Source organism: Microcebus murinus, chromosome 21 (assembly GCF_040939455.1).
Source record: "Microcebus murinus isolate Inina chromosome 21, M.murinus_Inina_mat1.0, whole genome shotgun sequence".
NCBI classification, from domain to species: domain Eukaryota; kingdom Metazoa; phylum Chordata; class Mammalia; order Primates; family Cheirogaleidae; genus Microcebus; species Microcebus murinus.
In genome coordinates, this window is record NC_134124.1 from 37,849,784 (window position 1) to 37,861,277 (window position 11,494).

At 40.4% G+C, this 11,494-nt stretch overlaps 2 protein-coding genes across 5 annotated transcripts in view; one reads left to right on the plus strand and one right to left on the minus strand.

Moving 5' to 3' along the window:
• IFT122 (intraflagellar transport 122) overlaps positions 1-163 on the minus strand; it is an 85,622-nt gene extending 85,459 nt beyond the window's left edge. For 2 of the 3 annotated variants that reach the window (XM_075996304.1, XM_075996306.1), the window contains exon 1: positions 3-163. In XM_075996304.1, coding sequence (XP_075852419.1) covers positions 3-43 — 41 coding nt within the window. In that variant the 5' untranslated portion in view covers positions 44-163. The remainder of the gene's footprint in view (positions 1-2) is intronic. The other variant, XM_075996305.1, reaches the window with a different exon arrangement.
• Positions 164-208: 45 nt separating this feature from the next.
• MBD4 (methyl-CpG binding domain 4, DNA glycosylase) lies at positions 209-10,011 on the plus strand. Of its 2 annotated transcripts, none has more exons than XM_075996307.1 (8): positions 209-592; positions 2,392-2,618; positions 3,040-3,890; positions 6,582-6,656; positions 6,734-6,868; positions 8,039-8,188; positions 8,670-8,773; positions 9,701-10,011. In XM_075996307.1, the coding sequence occupies exons 1-8, from the start codon at positions 485-487 to the stop codon at positions 9,776-9,778; spliced, it is 1,728 nt and encodes a 575-aa protein (XP_075852422.1). In that variant the 5' UTR covers positions 209-484; the 3' UTR covers positions 9,779-10,011. The 2 variants fall into 2 exon arrangements, with proteins under 2 accessions (XP_075852422.1, XP_075852423.1); XM_075996308.1 differs by having other exon boundaries at positions 6,585-6,656.
• Positions 10,012-11,494: the final 1,483 nt, after the last annotated feature.

Below are 11,494 nucleotides of genomic sequence, written 5' to 3' on the forward strand. Positions count from 1 at the left end.
ACCACTGCTCCACTTTATCTCTCCAAGTCAACACGGCTCTCATCGCGGCGTCGCTCACGCCTCCGGCCCTTCCTCCTCACCTCAGCAACAGGCTCCACTCTGAGGGCCACTTTGGCTACCTGCGCTACCCCTGGCAACGCACATGCGCGGTGAGCAAAGCTCGAGCGCGCCTGTCTCTGAATGCGCATGTCTAAAAGAGAAGGCCAGAAAAGAAAGAGAAGCGCGACCGCAACTAGGGTGCGCGCGATTGGTCGGGGCGGGCGGTGCTCCTTCCCGGACAAGGGATTTGATTGGCGGAACGTGGAAATGGCGGCTGTGGCAGAGTGCGTGGCCGGAAAACAGCTGCGGGGTGTGGCGGGTTTTCATTGCCTTCAGAGTTTACCTTCAGCCTAGCGCCGTGAGCTGAGGATATTTTCACGTCTCACCCGGCTCCATACCCAGGGCGTCGCACCGTACGGCTCGTTGCTGCAGCCAGAGCCGCTTGATGGGCACGGCAGGGATGGAGAGTCCGAGCCTGGGGGACGGCGGAGCTGCCCCTGCGGTCACCTCTAGTGAGCTCCTAAGCCCCGACTGGCAGTGTGAGCTCCGGCAAGTTATTTTCCCCCTTGGGGCCTCAGTTTCACCACCTGTAAAGTGGGATCAGGGGAGCAGATGTTGTGTGGACCTTTCTAACCTTCGACAGAGGGTCGACAGAGACCTCGAGGTCCGCAGGTTTTGTTACTAGGAGCTGGGGCTGGAGCTAAGGTACTCTTCCTGTGGGTTGGGCCCTGGGAAGCTCCCCACTTCCCAACCCAAAATGATTAGGGGGCTGGGAGGAGCAGGGAGGTTTTGTGGTGGAAGGAGAGGTCTGCTCGGGTTGGAAGATCCTAGGAAGACCTTGGAGGAGATGGCATGTTAAAGGGCGCCCCAGAAATGAGAAGTAACAGGGGACACTACAGTCATTTATTGAGTACATGTATGTGTGTTATATGAGGCTAAGATGATTTACCTACTTCTTTTCAAAATTTAATCCTTAGAGCTACCTTTAAAAGAGGTGTTACCTTCTTTTTCCAGAAGAAACGAGACTGAGGAGTTAAGTAACCTGCTCTTGGACATACAGCTAGTAAATGGCAGAGCTGGGATTTCAGATCAGTCTGTTGACTTTAGAGTTTGTGCTGATTTCACCAAGTTTCAGTTTTCTTATCTCTAAAATTGGAAACTATATCATTTTATAACATCCATCCAACACCCCAAAATTGTTTAACCCCAAATTACTCAGAAGATCTTGATTCTAATTCTAGTCAGTCACTCGTTCTTGCTTAGTTTCCCTATTTAGAGAAAAGAAGTTGGATTAGATGCTCTCTCTAGACCCATCCACCTTTTAAAATTTGTAATGTAGTAATTAAGATGCACTTTACTGAAGTTTTTCAATAATAGTATGGGGGGGGGAGTTTTAGACCAAGATTTGGTAGACTTGGGTTCTCGTATCACTTCTGCAAGTAACTGAACCTGTCACTCAATTTTATCAATAAAATGAAAGTAAACCTTATCCTACCTACCTCACAAGGTTATCTTAAGGATCAAGATTTGAAAATTTTGTATCGGAAACTATTTACCTTTTGGAGGGTTACAACATCTGATGAAAGTGATAGACACTTTCCCCTAGAAAAATGCACGAATATGTAAAATTTTTATCTCACTTATTTGCAAAGAAGGGGAGGTGACTCACTGATTTATTTAAGCATTTCTTATTGATCCCAGGTTAAGAGCTCAGCTGTTGGTTCATATTCTCAGGTTTATGCTAAGTGTCACCAGAAATCTATATAACACCCCGGTTCAATGATTAACTAAAAAAGTTTCTAGCTTGAGCTTTTCATTGTACAAAGATTTCCAGTGCTTTCTAAGTCATATCGTAGAACAGGAAGCTGTTGGAAGAGATTCCCATTGCACAAGACTGGTCCATACTGACTTTAATCTCTCTCTTTCTAATCTGAATAATCCATGTAGTTCTTGCACTGTCATGGATTGAAATTGAATAAGCAGTGGAAAATGTATATTTTGGTTTTTTTTTAGAGTGAGTGCCATGGCGTCAGCCTAGCTCACAGCAACCTCAATCTCCTGGGCTCAAGCAATCCTGCTGCCTCAGCCTCCTGAGTAGCTGGGACTACAGGCATGCACCACCATGCCTGGCTAATTTTTTCTATATATATTAGTTTTTCAATTAATTTCCTTCTATTTATAGTAGAGACAGGGTCTTGCTCTTGCTCAGGTTGGTTTCGAACTCCTGAACTCAAACGATCTGCCTGCCTTGGCCTCCCAGAGAGCTAGAATTACAGGCGTGAGCCACTGCGCCTGGCCGAAAATGTATTTTAAATGAGTTAATAACCACTTAAATTTTGTTTTTCCAGTGAGGAAGATGTTGCTGTGGGATTGGAAAGACTAGGAGAAGATGAGAAACAAATGATGATAAAAAGGAGCAGTGAGTGTAATCCCCTGCTGCAAGAACCCATCGTTTCTGCTCAGTTTGGTGGTACTGCAGTGATAGAATGCAGTAAGTCTGTCCCATGTGGATGGGAAAGAGTTGTGAAGCAAAGATTATCTGGGAAAACGGCAGGAAGATTTGATGTATATTTTATCAGGTAAGCATGCAAGGTGGTAAAGATAGGATAGTTGAATAATTTTGTCTAGACAGGTAGTGGAAAAGCATAGCAAAAATTTTGGCTTATCTGTATTTTTACCATAAAACCATTATAGATTCTATTCCTTCAATGTCACTGGTTAATTATATCAAGTTATTTGGGGCCAGTTATACACATTTTGTCCCTACTACTGTGAATGGTTAATGGGAAGGTTGCACTTAAGTTAAATTTTTAAATTTATTTTATACTATCGTAGAGGAAACCATTTAAAAGCGCCATTTATCACTCTTTTTTATTTTTAAATGACCGATGCCCATGGCAACATTTGGAAATTATTAATTAGAAATCTGAAATGTGGTCCAGTTGTTTTTAAAAGTCACTTCTATTTACTAGCAATACATTTCCTTTAATCATTTTCTAGCCCACAAGGACAGAAGTTCAGATCCAAAACGTCACTTGCTAATTATCTTCACAAAAATGGAGACACTTCTCTTAAGCCAGAAGATTTTGATTTTACTGTACTTTCTAAAAGGGGCATCAATTCAAGTTATAAAGACTACAGCATGGCAGCTCTGACATCCCAACGGCAAAATGAAAGTAAAAATTCAAACCGGAACCTCAGGACACGAAGCAGGTTCAGAAAAGATGTGTTTCCTCTGCCGAATAGTAACTTGGAGTTGCAAGACAGCAGAGGACTATCTAACTTTAGTTCCACTCATTTGTGTTTGGAAGAAGGTGAGGGTATTAATGATGTTAACTTCAGAAAGCTTAGAAAGCCCAAAGGGAAGGTGACTATTTTGAAAGAAATCCCAATTAAGAAAACTAAAAAAGGGTTCAGAAAGAGTCTTTCAGGTTCCACTCAAAGTAATAGAAAAAGAGAACCTATGTATAAGAAAGCAGATGCTGAAAATGAGCCTGTTGCACAGGAAGGTCAGCTTGATAGAATGTTCTGCATTTCTGACAGCAGAGCAAGCAACAAGACCCTCAGTGTGACCAGTAAAGAGAAGAACCCTGTAAAAGAAAAATCAGGATCAAATTTTGGTTTTGAGCAAATAACTTCTGGCACCATAAACAAATTATGTTCGACCAAAGAAGCTGAACACGATAAGAAGTATGAGGATACCTTTTCAGAATCTGAAGAAATCAGAACAAAAGTAGAAGTTGGGGAAAGGAAGGGACATTTGCATATTGACATTTTAAATTGTGGCTCTGAAATGGACAACAACTGCTCGCCAACCAAGAAAGACTTTACTTCTGAGAAAATATTTCAAGGTATACCCTACCTAAAAGCACTGTTAAACATTATGTGATAAGGAGTTTGTACTCGCGCATCTCGTGTTTCATGCCTGTATGTGAGTAAAGATGTAGGAACAGAGCCAAGAAATAGGGCCAGTTACCAGCTGCCTTGTCTAGCTGATCTTGGGGCCCTTTCCTGTGGCAGGAAATCAGCTGGCTACTGTCACGATGCCCAGCAGAGCAGAGCTGAGCTGTGAATAGCTGCCATCAACTCCCTGGTACAGCAGCTGGGACTCTACTCAGCAGTGCTTTCCCTTCTTTCTATCCTCTTTCCAGCCAGTAAAAATTAAAAGGCTTCACTTGTGAAAACTTTGGGGAAGACTCTGTTTATACTTAAACCAGTTGAGAATAGTTGATGTCTTCTCTTAGCACCCCTCCTGTTACTTACTACTAATGTGTGACTTCCAATTTAATTTTGTATATATCATAGTCATTTCTATCTTCTGTTATAATGTAATGCTTCTCTAAAATGCTTTAGAGCTCTAAATAATTCAAAAGTATAATCACATAGTTCATCTATTATTTGTAAATGCTCTTAATACAGAATTCAGAGCTTCAGTTTTACCTTTATAATACCTCAATGAATAAGAGATAAAAAAGAGACCTTTTTAGCAGACCTGTATTAGTTATTCATTATGCCATTGTGGTATAATGAATAACTCCTTTTAAAGAAAAATAGTAATATTACTTAAAATCCTGTGGGAAAACAGCCTGCACATATTTGTGGAGCAAAGGATAGGCTCAATTCGTGCTCTCAATCCTCATGATTTTATGTCTTTTCTGTGGCTGGAATTTCTCTGCCTTTAACAGAAAATAGCCATATATACCTAGGAACAGCATAAGAATTCTTCAAGTCTGTCATTTAAAGACTTTAAGCTTTTTTTTTTTCCTAACATGGCAAACGGTATCTGAAGTGACTTTAAGCTTCTTAAAGAAAACTTTGAGGTTTATGTAGATTTATTGCTAGCATAATGGACAAATTAAATATGAAAAACATTCTTTTGTGACTAAGATGGAAATATCCTATTCATCCTATACTTAAAGAAATCTAGTTCTCCACATAAGATGAAGTATTCTTAGGTTATTAGGTGTCCAATGGAATAGTAAAAACCTCCCTTTGCAGCTGGGCACTGATTATAAGCTCACACTTATAATCCTAGCACTTTAGGAGGCCAAGGTGAGAGGATCTCTTGAGGCCAGTAATTCAAGACCAGCCTGGGCAACATAGCAAGGCCCCATCTCTATCAAAAAAATTTAGCTTGGCATGGTGGCACATGCCTGTAGTCCCAGCTACTCAGGAAGCTGAGGCAGGAGGATCACTTGCTCCCAGGCGTTCAAGGCTTCAGTGAGCTATGATCATGCCACTGCACTCCGGTTTGGGTGACAGAGCAAGATCCTGTTTCTTAAGGGAAAAAAAACTCCCATTGGCTTAGCTAGAAGTTGCCAAATAAACTAATAATAAAGGAGGCTAGTCAGTGTTGTTTATAAGAATTTACAGAAAAAGTTATCAAATAACTAGTAAAAGCAGGTTCCTTTGTTCTCTTTTTTATTCTCTCCTAGGCTTTACCTATTCAAACTAGATAGCAAAAATCATTAGACTAATGTAATGTTTTTGGAGACCTGGATAGTTGTCCCAGTCTTAGTTAATCCCAGTATCATTTTTGGATGGTTGCTTAATTTTGAAGCTTTAGTTTCTTCCTCTGGAAAAGGGAGGTAATAGCCCTTACTAGTCCTGTTTTTTGCATCAAGAATATTGTAAGGTAAAATGAGAAGTGAAAAAGATAGCTTCCTGCTATACAGATGCAAAGTAGTATTAACTGATATTCAAATTTAGAGACTGTGGCTAAAGGGAGTGTTAAATGTGATGATTTTAGAAATTTGAGAAGTCTGATAACACTGATAACTCTGTCCCAGTGGACAGAGCTTCCCAAGTAGGTGGTCTTAGGTGTTCCAGGGTTCAAATCTTATGTTTTTCTGCAAGTTCTGTTTTATCTATATCCCTTTTTTGGGAAGCATAAAAGTGTACACTGCAGAAATTTTGGAAAAATATAGAAAATGAAAGAAAAATTACCACTCAGCAGCAGCTGTTATATCCTTTTAGCTTATTTCATTGTTAATCTCTATTATATTTTTATTTGTATATATTTCCTCTTGTTTATAAAATTGGGATTATATGTAGAATCTTGCTTTTCTCATTTAGAAGTTAATGTCATGAGAAAATATTCTTGATACAGTCTAAAAATATTTTAATGACTACATTGTACAAATGTGTCACAATTTAAAATCCATACTGTTTTTAATTTTTCAATACTATGAACTCTGAACATAAATCACAAAGAACTAGTGTAACACAGTGGTTAAAGACATATACCCAGGAGCCAGACTGCTTGAATTTGAAATTTAGCTCTGACACCTACTAACTGTGTGACCTTGGACAAGTTACTTAGCTTCTCTGTGCCTCAGTTTCCTTATCTGTAAAATGAAGATAAAACAGTACCAAGCTCATAGGTCATTAGTAGAATTAATTGGTTAATTTTTGTAAAGAACTTAGAGTAGTGCCTTGGCATGCTTTATAATAGTAGAGGTATTATTGTTATTTGCATCCCTGAATATTTTTTTTAAGCTAAACCATAGATTCTATAAACAGTGTTTACTTTTCCTTTTCAGAAGACACCATCCCACGAACACAAATAGAAAAAAGGAAAACAAGCCTATATTTTTCCAGCAAATATAACAAAGAAGGTATCTCTTTCCCAATCAGAACAACAGATTTTATGTCCATTTTGGGTATTGAGCTCTGATGCAGTATGTTTATTTAGCTCTTAGCCCCCCACGACGCAAAGCCTTTAAGAAATGGACACCTCCTCGGTCACCTTATAATCTCATTCAAGAAACACTTTTTCATGATCCATGGAAGCTCCTCATTGCAACTATATTTCTCAATCGGACCTCAGGTTTGTGGATTATTTTCCTCTTTCTCTTAGTAGAGACAGTGTGGTAAGGAGAAGGCATTGAATTGATTAGGAGGCCCAGGTCCTCCTCAATTTCAATATGATATTCAAATTTAGAGGCTACACCTAAAGAGAGTATTAAATGTGATTTTAGAAATTTGACAAGTCTGATAATACTGGTTCCCAGTAGCATGACCTTGGGTAAGGACTTCTCTTTTCTGCCCTCAAACTCTTCACCTATTAGAAAGACTAGATTATATCCAACAGCCTTTTTAGAAAGTTAGACTAGATTAAGAGACAGATTTTCATTTATTTTCTACTTCCAAATAAGTTTTGGTCATCAGTGAAAATCAGTTAACATTTCTCCTGTCATGTGTATATAAAAGCATCTTTTTCACTGAATGTACCTTGTGTTCTATATGCTTCTACTCTAGTTATCTGGTGACCTGATTATTTAAAAACTAATATCAGACCAGGCATAGCGACTCACACCTGTAACCCCAGCACTTCGGGAGCCTGAGGTGCAGGAGTTAGAGGTTGTAGTGAGCTATGATTGCACCACTGCACTCCAGCCTAGGCAACAGAGTGAGACCCTGTCTCTCTTTTTTTTTTTTTTTTTTTTTTTTGAGACAGAATCTCACTTTTTTGCCCAGGCTAGAGTGAGTGCCGTGGCATCAGCCTAGCTGACAGCAACCTCAAACTCCTGGGCTCAAGCAATCCTACTGCCTCAGCCTCCCGAGACATGTGCCACCATGTCCAGCTAATTTTTTGTATATATATTTTTAGTTGGTCAATTAATTTCTATTTTTAGTAGAGACGGGATCTCACTCAGGCTGGTTTCGAACTCCTGACCTTGAGCAATCCACCCTCCTCAGCCTCCCAGAGTGCTAGGATTACAGGCATAAGCCACCATGCCCGGCCAAGACCATGTCTCTTAAAAAACAAAACAAAACTAATATCATGCAAGGCCAGGTTTCAGCATAATCTGGACTATTAGTCAAATAGATTAACAGTGTTGATATTTGACTCTGAAAGTGATTGCTGGTTCAGGTAATGGCTTCTCATCAGTGCTTAAAAAAATAAACCCTCTGGATGAGATTTCTAGATTTCTTCCTGAACCTGAAATCAGCCCATCTGAAGACTTGTGATCATACAGTTACTTTTATTTCCCAGGCAAAATGGCAATACCTGTACTTTGGAAGTTTCTGGAGAAGTATCCTTCAGCTGAGGTAGCAAGGACTGCAGACTGGAGAGACGTGTCAGAACTTCTTAAACCTCTTGGTCTCTATGATCTTCGAGCAAAAACCATTATCAAGTTCTCAGGTACTTTCCCATATACCCAAAGGAAAAAACATAAATTGCACTTATTTAAGAGAGCCATGCCTTAAACTGTAATGTCCTCGGGTGCTGTATTAATGGAGGTTATTCAGCTCAAGCTGAATATAAAAACAGTCTTCTTACCCCAAACTGCAGTTGCCCACTGACACAGGCAATAAATCTTTGCCCCACACTGAGTCAGGCCATGTGAGCATAACTAGCAGAAGAAGTCAGTGATGCAGAAAGCCCAGTCCTTAACCTCAAGGACATTACCTCTGTCTAGATAGCACAGCACAAAACAGTGGTTAGGAAGTGGCAGATGATAAGGATGTTACAGGAATTCAAAAAGAAGTGCAGTCACAGCTGGAGTTGTTAGGGCCTTTCCTGTCCCTTTCTGCAGTCCTCTCGATCCTGCCCCATCACCACACATGTAGGGAAGGTGTCTTTCTAGAGGCTGACCTGATAGGTGGGATGTTGTATTCTTCAGATGAGTATCTGACAAAGCAGTGGAAGTATCCGATTGAGCTTCACGGGATTGGTAAATATGGCAATGACTCTTACCGGATTTTTTGCATCAATGAATGGAAGCAGGTGAGGCCCTCTCCCCACATAACATGTTCCGCACATTTGGTCTCTGAGGCAAACTAGGTTCATCATTACAGCTAAAACTATTTATTGAACACCAGTGCTGCCACAGTCCCAACCAGTTTTGTTCCCAGCTTGAAGGGCAGCGGTGACATAGGGTTTTTGGCAGCAGGGAGAGAGGATCCATAGACACTCGCAGGTCCACAAAGACCTGTTGGCATGGCCTCTGACCTCCAGTGATCCATCACTTCTGACCCTGTTCCTGTCATTCTCCATTCATCTACTGTCTCTAAGCCTGACATGGTTTTCCTCCTGTCAAAAGTCCACCACTAAAGGCAAGCAGGCAGGTTTGGGCTTGGAGTGTATGTTTGTTGTGTTTCTCCTAGTGGTCTCAGACTGCTTTAACTGGGTCCTACTTGAGCTGCCTATTCTCTTGAACATGCTCAGCCCACAGGCATCCTGGCAGCTGGTGGGTGCCCAGCCTGGTACACTGCCATCTCAGCTTGTGACTCACCCTATAGCATTCAGCCAATAGGTCTGGCCAAGTGTGAGATGAAGGACACGGTGCTGTCCCTGCTCCATCAGAGCAATCCACTGTGACCTGAGCAATCCATTTAACCTCTCAGAGTCTGTAACCTCTTTCTGGAAAATGAGGTATTAATACTTGACTCTGTTCACCACACCATGCTCCAGGTTGTGGTGAAAATCAGTACTAAATTGGAAAATATTTTGAACAGTATTGGTTTCATATAAGGTATAATTTAAAATATTTTTAAATCCCTTTAGGTTAAAGGTTATAATTTTTCGATATATTATCATAATGTACTATTTGTCAGCAAACAGTACATTTTTTAAAAAGCCAATTTTGAAAAATGTTATTTCTTACTAACTTATATAAAGCATCCATATCCTAATGTGTTGTATTTCTTCCAGGTGCACCCTGAAGACCACAAGTTAAATAAATATCATGACTGGCTTTGGGAAAATCATGAAAAATTAAGTCTGTCTTAAAACTCTTTGAAGTTTTCAAACTTGTCTTATATGCATTGCTTTGCACTTTAGTTCTTAAGAGCTCCCATTAAGCACAACCAGCCATCTTTCCAGCCATATAGATTTTAATTAGCCTGACTAGATGCCCAGTTGTGTATCTTGTTGATGTGTGTGCCACTGGTGGATCTTTGTTACTGAATGTGCTAGAACATATTTTGAGATTTTTTTAAAAAAATAAATTGTTATTTGACAACAATCCTAAGAATGTATGACTTTTCCAATAATGAAGTATGATGAGAAAGTGAAAAACACTTTTCTAAACTATTGGTAATACAAAGCAAATTTCTATCAACTCCACTAGAGGAAAGATGAGACTTTCTGTTCTCTGTTCATAGAAGATGATATTATACTATAGTTATATGAAGAAGCAATTAAAAACTTTGCAGCCAAACATGTCATAAAAGGTTTTACTGAGTGTATTAGTCAGTTAAATGACAAAAATATTTTTATTTAAAAAAAGCTAACCCCCCCCAAAGACAAATAAGATTACTTTGTCATCGTACGCAGTTGATGACTACATATCGGTTCTTAGGAATTGTGGATCTGATCCCAGCATCTGTTTGATAACTTAATGTGAGTATCTGCTTACCTCTCGGTTCAGCTCACTGGCTTCTGGCTCATGCCTTTTACCCTGATTCCTTTGTGAAAACTCATCTCAGCTTCCAGTTGGAGGGTGGGACCTTTTAAGTTTTATGCTATTTTTATTATGGGTACTTTAATGTTATAGTTCAAATACTAAAACATTTACCTTAGAAAGAACTTATCGGCAGGGCGCAATGGCTCCCTCCTGTAATCCTAGCACTCTGGGAGGCCGAGGCAGGAGGATCGCTCAAGGTCAGGAGTTTGAGACCAGCCTGAGCAAGAGCAAGACCCCATCTCTACTAAAAATAGAAAGAAATTAATTAGCCAACTAAAAATACATAGAAAAAACTAGCTGGGTATGGTGGCGCATGCCTGTAGTCCCAGTTACTTGGGAGGCTGAGGCAGTAGGATTGCTTGAGCCCAGGAGTTTCAGGTTGCTGTGAATTAGGCTGATGCCACAGCACTCACTCTAGCCTGAGCAACAGAGTGAGACTCTGTCTCAAAAAAAGAAGAACTTACCAAACAAAAAATGTTAAATTATTAAGTCTTAATTACGAATCACCATTTTAAGGTATAACTTGAAAACTAAATTGATTGAACAAATGAAAATAAATCGATTGTTTGGGCAACTGCCTTTGTTATAGGCTGGTGTGTAGCCAGAATCAGGCTACGGTGTGACGCGGGGTTAGTTGGTTGTTTCCACTTTAGTCAGCAAGTGTCCGTTTTTAGAAAAGGCTGGATTTTGACCAGAGAACAGTTATACTGGCCACACCTTCCCCTCCCTAAGGCAAACATCTGCTGCATCCCATCACAGTTTCATTTAACAGATATTGAAGTGGCCTTCACAAAGTGCAAAGCCCTGAGCTGGGGAGGGACACAAAGATGAGAGGCTTGGTAGAGACCCTCACAGGGAGAGAGAGGCACACACTATAGGCCAACTCAGACAAAAAGCGTAGGGTAAAACACTCAAACATGGCAGTGAAAGGGAAGAGAGGCCTGTGAAACCCTGGGCCACAGCGGGAGTTGGAGGGTAGGGCAAGCCCGGCATCAGGTATGGCTTCACGACGGGGCTGGTTGTCACCAGTTGTCAAATCC